Genomic DNA, 17,357 nt, shown 5'->3' on the forward strand with positions numbered 1-17,357 from the left:
TCTAGTGCAGGTGTCCCATGCAACTTTATAGAGCATTTCTACTGGGCAAGAAAACAAATTAAACGCAACTCATTCATTAACACATGGCTATCACAGAACAGTACGTTGCTCTGGGAGGGGAGGTCTCCCTCTCACAAGAGGAAGTCCTGGGGAGGGGTACCCATGGAGCATCCCCTTTGGGATTGTGTGAGGAAGATATGAATCCCCTGGCCCTATCCCATGTACAGATGCTGTCTGGGGGAATGAATGAGTCCTCCCTCTCTGTGCTGCAGCGTCCAGTACCAACCTGGGACAGTCCAAGTCCGTGTGTAGGACTACAGAGTCAGTAAGTTTATGCAATTGAAATTCTCTGTTGTAAAGACCAGTGTTTCGGAATTTATTGATCCCAGGGTGCTTGTGTATATCTGCAGTATGAATTTGTTACACCGTTAGCTATAACATTTTTATGAACTGCTTTGCCATTTGAGTTGATAGGGGTTAGTGTCAGTGATTGCACAAGTTTTGAGAGGGTTTATGAAGATACTAGGCAATAGCCAGTAAAGTTTGAGTGAGTAACATTTCCCAACCACTTCCCCTTCTGCTCTCCCTAAGCCTTGAAGTCCTCACAAATCCCTTGTGGTTAGGTGGGCTCAGCTATATGCAGCGTGCTCAATGTATTATGTCCTAGATTCTGCTACCGCTGCTCAGTATTCCCACCTGACTCAGTATAGTAACATCACTGTTACTACTCATTGACCAAGGTACTATTTTACCTGAGCCAGGGAGACAGAATCTGACCCTATAAAACTTTGTAAGAATATTTTAACTATTTACCTACACCCACCTCTGCAAACTTAGCAAAGATCACATTCTTCATTCTGCATTATGTTCATGCCAAATCCATTAAAATGAAGTCATATTTGAGTCAGAGCACAAACAGCTCACTGAAAGAACTATGCATTCACCTTTCATATAACTGATTTTCTTCATTAAAAACACTCTGGGTAGAGACAAGGGGCAAAGCTTTTTAGATATGCAGTCTCATTTTCAAGAATGAGTTAGGAGTTTGTCTAATTGAAGGTCAAAATGATTTATATTCTTAAGTGCTTGTCATTTCTGAAAAATTGGGCTACTTAGTCTTTTCTGAAAACTTTACCTTAGTCCTGAGATATTTTAACTCCAAAGTTAAATAATTGAGACAGTTATGATTGACTGGAAGGGTTTACCATAAAATGGCACTCAACCTGAACTACATAGCCAATACAGTTAAAAATGATAAACAAACAAACAAACACAACAAAACCCCCACACATTTATCTCTGAATAAAACACAGAACTAGAAGCCTACTTCATTCTCAATGCAGTCATTCTAAAAAGCAGCTTCTGTCTTACACGGTGCTTCCTCAGCCTTTTTTAGCCTCACATTCTATTCTATTTGATCATAATTAAGTTTTTCTAAGCTTCATAGTATAGCAAGTGGGCTCTTGTTTTTTTGACAAGCGTTTAAATTGATGGTTATTGACACTGCTTTAGGTTTCTAATACCTGACTTGGACCACACTATAGCCTTGAGTTTTTGTTTTTGCACAAAGTTCTAATTTAAATGGGATTTTCTTCATACAGAGGATAGTATACTGTCTTCTTGAATATCTGTTTGTGAACATAATTTCTGTATCTTTGATTTCATGTAAGCATTCTACATAACAGTATCTACTATGGGAAGTTGTACTATTGATTATGGTGGTGTCCCTATTGGCATTTTTGTATATTTTGATTTTCATAGTTTTATAACTGCGAGTTTTATACCAAACTGAAAGTTTTTAAAGCTGTCAACCCAATGCAGTTGTTAGAATAATCAGTTTGTCAATCACAAAACAGACTGTAGCTTTCAGATATGAGGGTAGTTAACTTTTAATTAATTTTAAGACAGTTTAGTTCAAGCAGTCATCTAAAGATGACTTCCCCTATTAAGTAGATTAGTTCATTTTAACTTCACTAAGATTTTTTTGGACCTCCAGATACTCCTTCTAGAAGCAGCTGTCCAGGAGAAGCAATGCTAGTTGTGGTTGATAATTTTAGTTCTGTATTTAGTTTTCAGATGGGCTTAGGTCATTAATAGATTCAAATGGTTATTTTCATTAGTGAGAGCATCCATCACCTCTCTACTCTCCTGCACCTGTTGTGAGACATGTAGCAAAGCGCATGGATCACAGACTCCAAATGTTAGTGTAACCCTTCTGCCAGGCCGAGTTGATAGCAGCAAGGGCTGGGTTCAGTACACAGGGGTTCCCTCTCATCAAAGCAAATGCAAAACTGGCTCGAACCCCCACCCAGTGACCTGGGAAAATCTTACACTCACGCCTGGGCGCCTCAAAGAGGCAATACTTCCCTTCTCGCAAGCACAGAGTCTCGGTGTAGCAGAGAATCTTTAATAACACGAGGTAAACAACATCAGCATTAAATTGGGAAAACACCACAACTAGGGTTCATCAACCAAAGCATGAGCAAGGACCCACCCCAGCAAATTGGGCCATGTCCTTTCCCTTGGGTTCTTGAGTCCAACAACCCAAAAGTCCAGCCCCAGAGTTCAAAAGTTCATCTGCAGAGTGTTACTCCCTCGTCTGGGTGAAAATGTGTGTGGTGGGGAGGTGGGGAAAGAGGTAAAGGGCACCTTACATAATCTGAAGCTGACTGCCCTGCAGCTCCATAGGGCTTCACTCCAATCCGCCCCATGAGCTGTCCTACAAACCACTCTGCTCCACAAGCAGCTCCAGTGTCCCGCAAACTGCTCCGCTCCACAATAGATCTTCATGCTCCCCACTACTGAACACAGTGCTCAGTGATTTCAGCTTGTAGTAGTAGGAGCTTTAGTGCTGGTGCACCATAAGGCCAAAGTGAATTCAGCTCAGCACCTGTAGCTAGACTCCTAATAAACCCAAAGTTAGCTCTGATGTTCTACAGTGGAGAGAAACAGAGATGCAGTTGATGCTTCAGGCTCTCACAAAGGAGCGCAAACCACCAGATACTAATAGCTGTCTCCAACCTCTCTCAATTCACAGAGTTTTGGAACCCATGTCCCTTGCCTAGCGAGTGCTACTTAGTTGATGGCGAGTCCCTCCATCATAACAAAAGGCCAAGTACAGTTCCACTGTCCTTGATTCCCATAATCAGGATAATAACAATTTATTCTTCCTGCCCCAATAACAGAGACACTGGGGATCCTACAGCAGCCAAAGTGACCACTTGGGCAGCTATGGGCTCATTCTAGGCGGGGTGGGTGTGCCTATGCAAATGAGTTCAGCCTTTGAAGTTCTTTTCCACAACTTGCCACACCTCACCACCAGATGTCAGGGTGGAGCTCATTCTGACTCTGCTTACATTAGCAATTATTGCATATAGGGCCCAATCCAGCTGACAATAACCATGTTTTTTGGGGGCTGCCAGCAGTCTGACAGTCTCGGGAGGTCTGCTGAGGTAACAGCTGCCAGCAGTCTCACAGGAAAGTAGACTGGATGAAGCCCTCGGTTATTATAAAATTCAGTACAAACATTGCAGTTATTTAGCAGTAATATTTACCTCAGGGGTCGGCAACCTTTCAGAAGTGGTGTGCTGAGTCTTCATTTATTCACTTTAATTTAAGGTTTCGTGTACCAGTAATACATTTTAACGTTTTTTAGAAGGTCTCTCTCTATAAGTCTGTATATTATATAACTAAACTATTGTCATATGTAAAGTAAACAAGGTTTTCAAAATGTTTAAGACGCTTCATTTAAAATTAAATTAAAATGCTGATCTTATGCCGCCGGCCCGCTCAGCCCACTGCCAGCCTGGGGTTCCGTTCACCTAGTCCGGCAGTAGGCTGAGCGGGACCTGCGGCCAGGACCCCGGCTGGCAAGGGGCTGGCAGCCAGAACCCCAGACCGGCAGTGGGCTGAGCGGCTCAGCCCACTGCCAGTCTGGGATTCTGTCCGCCAGCTCCTGCCAGCCAGGGTCCCAGCTGCCGGCCCCGCTCAGTCCGGTGCTGGTCTGGGATCCCAGCCCTGCCCATATAGAGTGGGTACCTACCTTCTCCCTGGTTCTAGCCCATTCTCTTCCTCTCTCTCTGCACTGAGCTGAGGGTGGGAGTGCACTGAGCACAGGGCTGGGGGTGAAGGAGCAGGCTGGGGGTTGGGGTGTAGGGTCTGGCCAGGAGCTAGAATGAGGGAGGGGGCTCAGGGTTGGGGCAGGAGGTTTGGGGGTGGAGCGCTTACCTGGACAGCTCCCATTTGTTGTGAGGGGTGCAGGTGGGAATGTGAGGGGGTGGGGGTGCAGGAGCTCCCATTTGGTGCTCAGGGTGGGGGTGGGAATGTGGGGGGTGCAAGAGTCAGGACATGGGGTGGGGGGGCTGGGGGCATGTGAGGGCGTGCAGGAGTCAGGGCAGGGAGCTGGGAGTGTGTGAGGAGGGTGCAGGAGTCAGGGCAGAGGGTTGGAGGCATGTGAGGGGGTGCAGGAGTCAGGGCAGAGGGTTGGAGGCATGTGAGGGGGTGCAAGAGTCAGGGCAGTGAGCTGGGGGCATGTGAGTGGGGTGCAGGGGTCAGGGCAGAGGGCTGGGTGTGTGTGAGCGGGGTGCAGGGGTCAGAGCAGAGGGCTGGGTGTGTGTGAGGGGGTGCAGGGGTCAGGGCAGAGGGCTGGGTGTGTGTGAGGGGGGTGTAGGGGTCAGGGCAGAGAGCTGAGGTCATGGGGGTACTCCCAGCCCCTCGCCCTGAGTGGCTCATGGCAGGGGGCTGGAGGGGATATGCCCTGATTCCACCCCCACTTTCCCACCGCCTCCTCCCCACCTCTTCTCTGCCTCCTCCCCGGAGCAGCAAACACTCTGCAGGGCTCCGCTTCTCCCCCATTCCCGCAAGGGCCATGCAAGGGCCATCAGCTGATCGGCAGCAGGGTGGGAGAGGAGGAGGGGCAGGAACCCAGCATGGCGGGGGAGGAGGGAACTTGCCTGCTCTGCAGCAGCAGCCGACAGGACCAAGCTTCTTCACCCTGCCACTGCGGGGGGGCAGAGAAGAGCGGGTCGGGGCAGGCAGGATTTTTAAGGGCATGCTGCTGCCTGCCGGGGTCTCGGCCTGGGTTCGGCAGCGGGCTGAGCGGGGCAGGTGGCTGGGACCCGGCAGGCAGAAGTGTGCCATTAAAAATCGGCTCACATGCCGTCTTTGGCATGCGTGCCATAGGTTGCCGACCCCTGATTTAGCTAATACATGCACTGTACAGATCATACATGCACAATCTAAGTAGCTACAGACTAGTAGTTATTTGTAGAATAATTTCGAGGTAAGTTTTCAAGAAATAGCTGTTTTCCCTTTGCTGGCTTATTTGAAAGGTAAGTAGTAGACAAAGGTAGTAAGTCTGTTCTAACTAGGTCGACTGTTTCACCATCATCCCTGTTGCTAGGCTTGTTGTTTTTTATTCCCTGACCTAATGGAGATACTGTACATTTTATAGTTTCCTAAGTGTACATGGCACTTGAGACACAAGGCTAACGTCCTTGTTCCAACAACTTTACAATCAAAGGGCCCCGGGGTGGCAGGTTTGTATAATTTTTTGGTGTTGCCTAGAACAGGTCCAAGTCTTTTCCTGGCTCTTCCCCCCCACCCCCCAAATATATATATTTTTAAATAATATAAAAATGGACTGGAAACAGTAAGCATTTAACAGTTTCCCTATATTGCACAATGGAGGTGGGGGGGCGGCTCTGGGGTGTGGCTGGGGATGAGGGTTTTGGGGTGTGGGAGGGGGCTCAGGGTCAGGGCAGAGGGTTGAGGTGGGGGTGAGGGCTGCAGGGTGGGGCCAGGGATGAGGGGTTCACGGTGCAGGAGGGGGTTGAGGGCTCTGGCTGGGGGTGCGGGCTTTGGGGTGGGGCTGAGGATGAGGAGTTTGGGGTGCAGGCAGGCTGCCCCGGGACTGGGGCCAGAGAGGAGGACTCCACAGTATCCCTAGCTCTCTCCCCGCCAGCAGCAGTGAGCTCCAGGAGAGGGGCCCCCTTCTCCCTCCTTCGGCGGCACACTCACCCGGCATTGTCACTACACATGTTCCTAGGAGCTAGGCCCTCTCAGGTCCAGGAAGCCCCCGCGCCTCCCCTGTGGTGGGGGGAGGGCTGCCATCATGTGTGCGCCTCCTCCCCTTCTCCCTCTGCAGGTGGTGACTGTCTCAGCCTGCCGCTGGTACCACTCCCTTTTGTAGCCGGCAGCGGCCAGTGAGGGAGCACAGCATGGAGTGTCATGGCAGCTACCTGCTGCCCAGGGTGCAGGTAGGGATGCTCCAGGGGAGGCACATGGGGCAGCAGGTGGGGCCAGGGCAGAGACCTGACCCCGAACATTGGTGGAGCCGGACCCCCAGGCCCTGAATTTGCTGGAGCACGGGCACCACAGGCCCATATAACTCGCCACCACTGAAGGGCCCTGGTTCCAAAAAGTTGCTTATGCTTAATGCTCACATGAATGGTCCCACTGTATGGCAGTAGAGCCACTCATGCAAGTAAACAAAGATTTTGCAGGATTAGTCTATAACTCTGAGATATCAGCTAGGATGGAAGTTTTAGATTGTCTATATTAAGCTGTAGCATACGGTGTCTCTTTGTGAGGCTAAGGAATGCAGAGCTGGACATTCATATAACTAACTGCTCACTGCTGTTAATAGATACCCTAACAGACAGGATTTTTTTTTTTTTTTTGGCCAGTGTTTTACTTGCCTCTCAGGGCATGTGCTTGCAGACCAGGTTACGTATGCATAACCATGCTTTGTTTCAGAGTAGCAGCCGTGTTAGTCTGTATTCGCAAAAAGTAAAGGAGTACTTGTGGCACCTTAGAGACTAACAAATTTATTTGAGCATAAGCTTTCGTGAGCTACGAAAGCTTATGCTCAAATAAATTTGTTAGTCTCTAGCTCACGAAAGCTTATGCTCAAATAAATTTGTTAGTCTCTAAGGTGCCACAAGTACTCCTTTTCTTTTACCATGCTTTGTGTGCCACCAATCAGCTATATGTAGCTTATGGGAACTTTGCCCTATCAGCTGACAATACCCACATGACGTGTTAAGTTAACCGGCTGATATTACCTGTGCCCGTTATTCTTGTGTTGCAGAACTTTTCAGAGGCAGGTCAGGAGAATTTTGATGAGCTCTTATGGAAGTAGAGGTCAGCTCTAGAAGAGTGCAAAACCGTTTGAGTTTTTTTGTACGTGAGGTAAAGGACTTCAATAGAGCCAAGTGCTCCCCTCTTTGCACTCTGCTGTTCTGTGCTTTCCAGAGAGCAAATTGAGTCCTGACATTTTCAAACTTTTCTCTTGGAGGAGATGGTGGCTTGGTAATATGCCTTTTAACAGCCTTAGATTGGTGTAATGGGGTCTAGGGGTCCACTTCCACTTCCCTTCCTGCTCCCACACAAGAAACAAATGTTATTGCAAACCTCCCCCGAGAAAGGAGAGCTTGACAGAATTCAGCAGTGCTGCACTGTGCATCAGCCCAGAGAGTTGCCTAATGACAGTGAGGTGCTCTCTGCCTTTTTCCTGAAAGAGCACACTGCTTAGTCAGTCAGTCTGGAGAGAGAGTCATATGCAGGCTCAAGTCTGATTTTTCCCCACATGGCAGTGCATTTGGCTCCCATTAGATCAGCAACCTCTCCTGGCCAGATTGGTCCCTTAAGGTGAGGTCTGTAATCATCTGAAGGAATAATTTCTCTCCAGGTATTACCACATTTAGTGTCTCTTTGTCATTAGACCTCCTAATAAGACAACCAAGGTTATAGGCAGTACAGTAGTCAGATTGCCCCTCTCCCCCTTCCCCAACTTAGTATATAGACTAAGTGGCATGGTAAGTGTAGATATAGCCTGAGAAGTTTCAGGTAGATCTGCTTCACCCCCTTCCTTGGAGGTTTCTCATCAGTGTGTCTACCCATTTGACAGCCACCAGCAGATATAATAAGAGGTCACTGCTAAGCCCTTTGGAACACAGCTGGCTCTTTCCATGCCTTGATCCCATTGACAGCAGTTCCTTAAGTGGCCTCTGGAACAAAAGTAGGCAGCGAACAGATGTGTGGACAGCATCAGTGGCATTACTAGCTACCTTTACCCATGGGAGCTTCTATTGCCCCTTTCTAGTTATTTCTCTTGGCCCTCCAGCCAAATACCAATCTTGCATGAGGAGGGGCAGTCCTCAGTAGCAACAGTGACCCCTGCAGCATAAATATTAGGCCTTTTTTGAGCACCAAAATGAGAAAACAAAGCTACCTGGCAAGATGACAACACTGGTTCTTGCTTCTTTGGTTTGAGGTCTCAGAACGTCCATTGTAGCAATGGTGGTTGTGCCAGTAAGATCCAGCTCCCAATACAAAAGTCAGATAGTGGAGCCTGTGATCTTGCACTCCATGTACTTTATGAAAATATGCTTATAAATGTGAATATGAGGTAACTGGAATATGCTTTATGCAAAAGGTCTCTTGTAAGGTATCATTACAAAGTTTATAATCTACTGAGCTTATAATATATTTGTTTGCATGTATTATTTCTATGGAATTAGGAGAATAAGATAGAAACTTGTAAAAAGAAAAGGAGTACTTGTGGTACCTTAGAGACTAACAAATTTATTTGAGCATAAGCTTTCGTGAGCTACAGCTCACTTCATTGGATCGGATGAAGTGAGCTGTAGCTCACGAAAGCATATGCTCAAATAAATTTTAGTCTCTAAGGTGCCACAAGTACTCCTTTTCTTTTTGCGGATACAGACTAACACAGCTGCTACTCTGAAACCTGTCATATAAACTTGTATTACTAGTGTAAACATATTAAGTGAAAGCCATTAAGGGTGCTTCAGAATCAATGAACTGTAAATGGCTCTGTTTACTTGTAAACCTTCCTGTGTAGTGTGGGCCAGCCCAGAAAGAATGGAGGCTGGAGTCTCACAGAACATGTGACCATGTCACATGAAGTTGGAATCCATCTTAAATCTGGTACTTTTCCATTTAGAAGGAGGGGTGGGGACCCAGAGAGACAAAAGATTCTCACCTTGTGCCAAAGCTATAAAAGGGGTGGAGCAGGACAAAGAGGCTGCCAGTCATGAGAACACCCCTGCTTTCCACCTAAGATGTCTGCTGGAACTAACAAGGACTATACCAGGGGAAAGGATTGGGCCCAGACTAGAAAGGAGTGTAGTCTGTGAAATAAGTTCACTGGAATAACTCTAAGGGTGAGATTTTTACCTCTAATCAGTTTCTGAATGTATTAGGCTTAGACTTGTGTGTTTTTGCTTTATTTTCCTTGGTGACTTACTTTGTTCTGTCTTTTATTACTTGAAACCACTTAAATCCTACTTTTTATACTTAATAAAATCTCTTTTGTTTATTAATGAACCCAGAGTAAGTGATTGATACCTGGGGGAGCAAACAGCTGTGCATCAATCTCTATCAGTGATATAGAGGGCAGACAATTTATGAATTTACCCTGTATAAGCTTTATACAGAGTAAAATGGATTTATTTGGGGTTTGGATCCCATTGGGAGCTGGGGATAGGTAACCTGCTGAGCAGTTTTTAGTTAAAGTCTACAGCTTTGGGGGCATGGACTAGACCTGGGTCTGTGTTGCAGCAGGCTAGCATGACTGGCTCAACAAGGCAGCGTTCTGGAAGTCCCAGGCTGGCAGGGAAAATGGGCTCAGAGGTAATTCCAGCACGTCAGGTGATAGTCCCAAGGGGGTCTCTGTGACCAAACCTGTAACCGAGCCATTTTCTATTTTTGGTTTACTTATTTCTTACTGTTGACTTAAATTATCTCTAGTGATTGCTTTCTCTAGCCATTCTTTGCTGCCCTGGCACCTGCATGTGAGGAAAATAAGTCTGATCACAGTAGGTCTTGTTCCTGCCAAGCTGAGCTAACGAGCTTTGGAGTTAGGATCTAATTCATGCCACCATTGACTTCAGTGGGAGCAAAAGTTGTTCACTGAATTTTGAAACTTTTAGTTTAATACTTGTTTATTAGTTATCCAGTAATTAAGTATCTAGTGTTATATCTTAGAGGCGTGTGCCTGCTTTCATTGATGCCAATGGTAAATATCCAACTGGCTTCCATAGGCTGTAGAGTCAGCATGAAGTACATGACTGTATTTGGAAGTGTTAGAGTCACTTATGGGATAAAGTAGACTAGATTCCCCAGAGTGCATTTTTTTGGGCATGTTTACTTAGGGTTGGTCATTTGATCGTTCTAGAAATAACTAGTCAATTGACAGGTCAAATATTCGTCAGATATTGTCAAAAATGGTCAAATATCTTAAAGGACTAATTCAGTAGAACAGTAACGAAGTGTAAGGCTTGGTCTACACTACATACTTACTTTGGTATCACGACATTGGTCAGTGGTGTGAAAAATCCACCAAAATTTAATCCCGTGTAGACAGCGCTGTGTTGGTGGGACAGCTTCTACTGCCAACATAGCTACTGCCCTCACAGAGGTGGAGTTATTAAGCCAATGGGAGAGAGATTTCCCATCGATTAGTGTCTTCACCAGATGTGCTACAGCAGTGCCGATGTAAATTTGTAGACTTCATGTTCTACAGTAGGCTTAGGCTTAGATTCTTATGCCTAAGGCTGCGTGTCTGTCACGGAGGTCACTGAAGTCACAGATTCCGTGACTTTCTGTGACCACCATGACTTCTGCAGTGGCCAGTGCTGGCTCAGGCAGCCCCTGGACCAGCAGCACTTTGGGTATGTTGGAGGGGGCCCAGGGCTCGGGCAAAGGGTTGGGGTGCGGGGTGGCACTTGGCGGGGGAGCCTCCTGGGTTCTGACCAGCATGTCTCTGCAGCTCCTAGGCGGAGGGGCCAGGGATCTCTGCGTGGTGCCTACGCCTGCAGGTGCTGCCCCCGCAGCTCGCATTGGCTGCGGTTCCCAGCCAATGGGAGCTGCAGAGCTGGCGTTTGTGGCAGGAGTAGCCCCCCGGCCGCCCCTCACCATAGAAGCTGCAGGAACATGCAGGTTGGAGCCAGGTAAGGAGTCTTCTAGCCCTGCAAACCCTCTCCCTCCCAGCACCAGCAGGGGTCCCGGGCCATGTGCCGCCACCCACCCCTCCTCCCCCAGCACCAGTGGAGGTCCCGGGCTGTGCACTGCTGCCCCCGCCAGCACCAGCCGGGGTCCCAGGCCAGCCCCTCCAGCACCCGCGGTGCCCCCGCGCCATCCCCCTCTCCGCCCAGAGCACCTGCAGCCCCCTGGCCCAATTTTTAGTTAGGGGTGTATATAGTAAAAGTCATGGACAGGTCACGGGCCGTGAATTTTTGTTTACTGCCCATGACCCTGTCTATGACGTTTACTAAAAATACCTGTGACTAAAATGTAGCCTTACTTATGCCTAATTATTAAAAAAAATAAAAAATTACTTAAGTTATTTTAATTCAAAAAAATGTGAAGCAGTGTTCTAAAAAAATGAAAGAATGGCACCGTGATGCAATCACGCCATCACCGCCGCCTACCCTAGGGCACTCTTGCTGGAATATCTGACAGTATTTGGCCCTGGTCAAACAATAGGCAGTCAATTGACTGGTTTGCCCAGCTGGTGTTAAGTGAAATTACTTGTGATGTGACTCTCATTACTTTTTCCCTCACTCGTCCTCCTGTAACCAGCTGAAAGGTAGTAAGATTAAATTGACTCAGTTATTTATTGTAAACACTAAGTTGTCAGTAAAAAAAAAAAGGTGTAGTTGACTGTAGAAGCTGTCCAAGACAACCAGAAATTCATATTTCAAATAAGATTTAATTAAATTGTTTTTATAGGTGGACAAATCAAATGAATCTGAAGCAGTTACCAGTTGCAAAAACACTTAATACCATCCCAAAGCCCAATCCCAAGAAATAATGAACATCTGTCAGTGCCACTTTGTGGAAGTGGTAGCCACTCAGAATAAAGTTTCCCAGTTGCAGTATCAGATTGCATTAAATTTATATCCCTTGTCAGAAAAAACCTGTGTTTTAAGTAACAACTATTTCCGGAAAACATTTCTTCTAGAAAGTTACAGGATGAGTATTCTTGTATAAATAACCAGGAATTAAGCTTGTAGCTTCTCAGCATAACAGCAGTTGGAAATTCTACTATGTAACATTTTATTTCATTGCTGTATAGGTTAACCTGAGACTTCTCTCTTCTTTTCCCCCCTAGCAAAACTGTACAATCTAAGGTGGACTGCATTTTGGTAAGTAGAACTTTAAGTTTTTCCAAATATTAAAAAGCATTCTAAGACCACTATGGATGGCTGATGGGAATTGGCAGTGATTATGGAGCCCTTTATCACTATACACCATTGGAAAAATTAACCTGGTGTAGTGACGTAAGGTAGTTACTATCTGTCAGAAGTTCAGTGACCTATGAGAAGTAAATTTAGTGATCTCAGTTCAGTTCTCAGTGGACATGTGCCCACATCACACAAGCCAGCTTCAAGATTGGTACAGATTGATGATGCCCTTGCTAGTAATACCACTGGATGATGCCCAGAGTGTCCAATTATTTCATCTGTAGGGCTGGTCAGTCATGCTAGATCAGTGGTTTTCCACGTTTTTACATTTGCAGACCCCTAAAAAATTTCAAATGGAGGTGTGGACCTCTTTGGAAATCTTAGCAGACCCTTTTGGAAATCTTAGCCATAGTATGTGGACCGCCAGGAGTCTGCAGACCTCAGGTTGAAAACTACTGCATATTGCCATGGCAGTAAGGGATATTTTGCAATGTTGCTTTCACAGGAGCTATTGATTTTTTTCCCCCAGTCATTCAGTGTTTTGCAGGGACATTTACTATCTTTAGGCCTGATCCTGCTAGGAGCCTCCGATTAGCCTCATACGGTGCTCTGTACTTCACAGGATCAGGCCCTTTTACCAGCAGGGATTGTACAATTACATTTGATTTATTACAATGGCTTGATTAATTTCAGTATGTCATCCTTTGCAAGGTCTTTGGGGCAGATATCATATTTTGGTTGTGCGTTTGTACAGTGCTTAGCACAATAGGGACTGGGACTCCTAAGTGCTATCACATTATAATATACATTATAATTTTATAAGATTCTTCTACGTGTTTAAGCTTCAGGATAGACAAAGAATGCCTGTTCCAAGCTTTTTGAGCCCTAAAAGATAAGAGTCAAACTAATCCAAAACTTGCCAAAGCAAGAAGGGTGGATTGATTTAAATCAAAGCAATCTAAATCACTGATTTTACTAATTATTTAAATCAGCACACTGGAAACATTGTTTTAAATCATCACTTTTAATTGCATATTGCCATTATACCGTTTAGTTATTTTCCTAAAAAAGGGTTGATGCTCATTGGTTAGTAACGATGAAAACATGTTGCTTGCCAACTAAATATAGTCTTTGCGTTAAATTGGTGTTTCTTTTTGGTAATTAGCTGTATACACTATGTATCTTATGCATATTTACTTAAGCAGTTATATAGCTTAATTTACATTTATTCAGATTCTTAATGTTAACATTTTTTATTATGTTAGAAAATGGTGAATGGTGCATTTCTTATTTACTAGATGATACATTTTTTACTTGTGATTTGTGTAAAGTTCTATTTGGATGGAAATTGAAATGCAATTAAAAATGTACAAAAATAGCATTTAAAACTTTTATTATATAAACCTACCTTAAATGTGCTGGAAACATAAGAAAAATGTACCAAAACAAATTTTGCATTTAAAACTAACAGTAGTTTAATAATTTAGTGAATTGTAGTTAGTGAATTGACTCAATTATTTCTGTGTGCTACTGTGTCCTTCGGGATTTTAGAATTAGAAATTCTCACACTCTCTCACACTTAGGGCTAGTCTACACTGGCAGCGCTACCGTGCTTTAACGTGCCTTGTGTGGTCGTGGCGCAGTGCTGGGAGAGAGCTCTCCAAGCGCTCTAAAAAAACCACCTCCACAGGGGGCGTAGCTACCAGTGCTGGGAGCGTGGCTACCAGTGCTGGGAGCATGGCTCTCTGCGCTGGTGCCCTGCCTCCGCTGGCACGTCACAGCACTGAAACTTGCTGCGCTCAGGGGGGTGTTTTTTCACACCCCTGAGTGAGAAAGTTGTGGCGCTGTAAATTGCTAGTGTAGACAAGCCCTTAGTTTTGGAAGAGGAAAACAAGCTTTCCTGCTTTTTCAGCTTCCAAATGGTTTTTAACTTTGAGCTAGCTGAATAAACTGAAATGAAGAAAATAATCTCTGCACCTGCAGAAGGAGACTAGTGCTATCAAAAGCAGGTTTAGCACTTCAACAGACTCTGATTCCAGGTGCTTAGTCATTGACATCCACCAGTTCAGGGTTTAACTTTCTTTAAAACTTGGCAGCAAATATGTACGACTTAATATTTTGTGTATTTACTTTAAATTATTCTGATAACCTATGTTAAGGCATAAAATTATTGTATCAGTTTCAAATGTATTTTAAATAGGTTTAGTTTTAATAAACAAACCTGTATTTAATTTAAATGAAAAAATTTAATTTAAATACATTGACTTTTATCCATTCTGATAGCAAGCTAGTGGCTTCTCTGCACAGATATAGCCCATCCATAAATACGACCTTCTTCATCCTGTGTCACTCCTGAAAACGCGAATCCATACCCCTCTGTAAAGAATTCCACACCATTGTCAAGATCCCAAACATTCGCCCAGAGACCAGCTTTGCCGTATAGGTCTTGACTGCTTTGGGCAAAAGGGTGTATTTCTGAAGTTAAGAGTCCTCAAAGTATGTCCTCTGATCAGCTCCCTCCGTTACATACACAAGGAGCTCTGCCTAGAATGCCTGTGCTGACTGCAATTGCAGTAGTATTTCACAGGGAGAGCCATCTCAGGAAGACAGATGCCAAGCCATTTAGGGCTCTAAGGGTATGTATACACAGCAGTAAAAAACCCATGGCACCAAGTCTCAGAGCCTGGGTCAGTTGACTCGGGCTGGCAGGGCTCGGGATGGTGGGGGTGGGGGTGGTAAAATCAGCAGTGTAGATGCTCGGGTTGGAGCCAGGGTTCCACCCAAGCCTGAATGTCTACTCTGCAATTTTTAGCCCCCCACCCCCAGCACAAGCCTGAGTTACCGGGCTTGCCATGGCTGTGCCTTGGGTCTTTTATTGCTGTATAGACATACCCTAAGTCGAAACAGTTTATGCTCTAAATCAGCATAAGTCCCACTCCCTTAATACTGTGATCTTGCACCTATGTTTAAGCCAGGAAGCATCCATTTTTATAGATTTTAGGGCTAAAAAGGAGCATTATGATCACTTAGTCCGACTCCCTGCATAAGAGGTCATTGAATTTCACCCAGAAATGAGTATTTAATAAAGTTGTGACTCAAGCTGCCCTCTAGCTACCTTCATATGATATCTGTGTAGCCATATGGCTGAGCACGCTAGGAACATTTTAAAGGTGAGTTGTCAAAGGATAACTTGGATTTCCAAAGTGTTTTTTCTGAGAATAAAGTTACCCTAATTTATGGTAGATAAATGATATTTCTTTAAACTAAGCTGTATTTTTGTATCCATGTCCTTTCAAGGACCAGCTCCTGATCCAGTCTTGCCTACACTTAAAAGGATTCTTGGGTGCGTTCGATATTCAGCCTGAGGATGAAAGTGGCCTCCTGCCTCCTTCTTCCATAATGTTGCCAATGGCAATTGCTCCCCGTATTGCCTCTAATGTAGGTTGAAGTTCATCCTTGAGCAGAAGACCCTGACAGGGGAGGTCAGTGGCACAAAAGCAAGTTGCAGCATGTAGAAGCTTATATAATTAATTCTTTCCACAGTGCAATATGGGGCAGAACTGCTTAAGCAGCACCAGAAGAAGAATATAGCAGAATAGCAGTTGAGCAAATCATTTGCATTCTGTGCATTTACAAGAAAATTGTGTTCGAGTTGGAAGCAGGTTTCATACTAAGAGTCTTGGATTTAGGATTTTTAAGTGCAGATCGTTGGCTTGTCTAGCAGCCACCACGGGTAGTCAACATTTGGTGGGTGGGGGAATAAAAATCCTCGGCAGCAAGTCTCAGGGCCCAAGTCTGTAGACTCGGACTCTGAAATTTGCTGTTGCGGGTTTTTTTGTTTTGTTTTGTTTGCAGTGTGGACATACACTACATGTTTCCCTTCACTTGTTGGATGGGCTTTTGGATTATTCTGGTCAGCTGGACAATTTGGCCATTTTTCTAGATAGTGCCTTAGCCTGTAATGCTAAAGAGCAATCTCCACAACTTGATTTAGAATATCACAAGGGTTTCCTTATGCTCTGACCTTGCGTTTCAAATGCTTCCCCGTCTGTCCTGCTAATGGGATCAGATCTCCATTCATAATGGAATGGTTCTCTCTTGGATAATGTACCTTTGAGACAGGATACATATTTAATGTAGTGCAGTCAGTTATAAATACAGCATAGCATTGTTTAGAAGACTGGAATCAAAATAGGTTACAGGAAATAGAAGTGGTGAATACACCAACCACAACACGGAAACTCAGCTAGGAGATCTGATCTTGCTATTGTAAAGCTGTGAGCTGTTGTGTGAGAGTCTGAGAATTCCCAAGCCCAATGAAATTATAACATCGCTGACTTTTAAAAATCCTTATGGGAGAGCTTGTGTTAGGAGCTTCTCTCTGCAAGCCCATTCTCTCCTCTACCCTCTAGGGGACAAAAGCTGTCTGCCGTATTTACTGATCTCACACTTCAGCTATGTCTGCAGTAAGGAGCCTGTGTCACCATAGCTATGTTTTTTCCACACCCTTCACTGGCGTAGCTATGCCAATATCAGTTTAAAGTGTAGGTCAAGCCTTAGTATGAACAGGTTTATATGATTATCAGCAACTGATTCCATGTGATCTGGACATTTAGACACTGTGAGATTTCTTCTCCCCTACACCCCCTCTGCTTCCAAAGAGCCTAAAACCAAGCTTGGGGGAAGGTCCGTTCAGTCCGCTTAAGTGTTCAGCCTTACGTGTAGTTTTCATGGTCTGTGCTTCCTCAAGAGACTTGCAGACTTCTTGGCACCATTTGAGTGCATAGTCCCATGAGGCATGCAGGTACAACAGATCCATATCCTTTATCTGTTCAGGTTTCAGAGTAACAGCGGTGTTAGTCGGTATTCACAAAAAGAAAAGGAGTACTTGTGGCACCTTAGAGACTAACCAATTTATTTGAGCATCCGATGAAGTGACCTGTAGCTCACGAAAGCTTATGCTCAAATAAATTGGTTAGTCTCTAAGGTGCCACAAGTACTCCTTTTCTTTTTATCTGTTCAGTTTCTTTAATAATAACACCAAGGAATGTTCCAGGGCAGTGCCGTTTTGTCATAGCACTTTAATTGCTGACTGCAGTAGAGAACATAAGAACAAGTCATTTGGAGGAAAAGCCACCTTTTAGC

General features: G+C 45.0%; 1 protein-coding gene across 1 annotated transcript in view; it reads left to right on the plus strand.

Moving 5' to 3' along the window:
• RFX7 (regulatory factor X7) overlaps positions 1-17,357 on the plus strand; it is a 118,230-nt gene that overhangs the window by 40,119 nt on the left and 60,754 nt on the right. The window contains exon 2 of the mRNA XM_077827619.1: positions 12,140-12,173. Coding sequence (XP_077683745.1) covers positions 12,140-12,173 — 34 coding nt within the window. The remainder of the gene's footprint in view (positions 1-12,139; positions 12,174-17,357) is intronic.

The sequence above is a fragment of the Eretmochelys imbricata genome, chromosome 10 (genome assembly GCF_965152235.1).
Source record: "Eretmochelys imbricata isolate rEreImb1 chromosome 10, rEreImb1.hap1, whole genome shotgun sequence".
Classification (NCBI taxonomy): domain Eukaryota; kingdom Metazoa; phylum Chordata; order Testudines; family Cheloniidae; genus Eretmochelys; species Eretmochelys imbricata.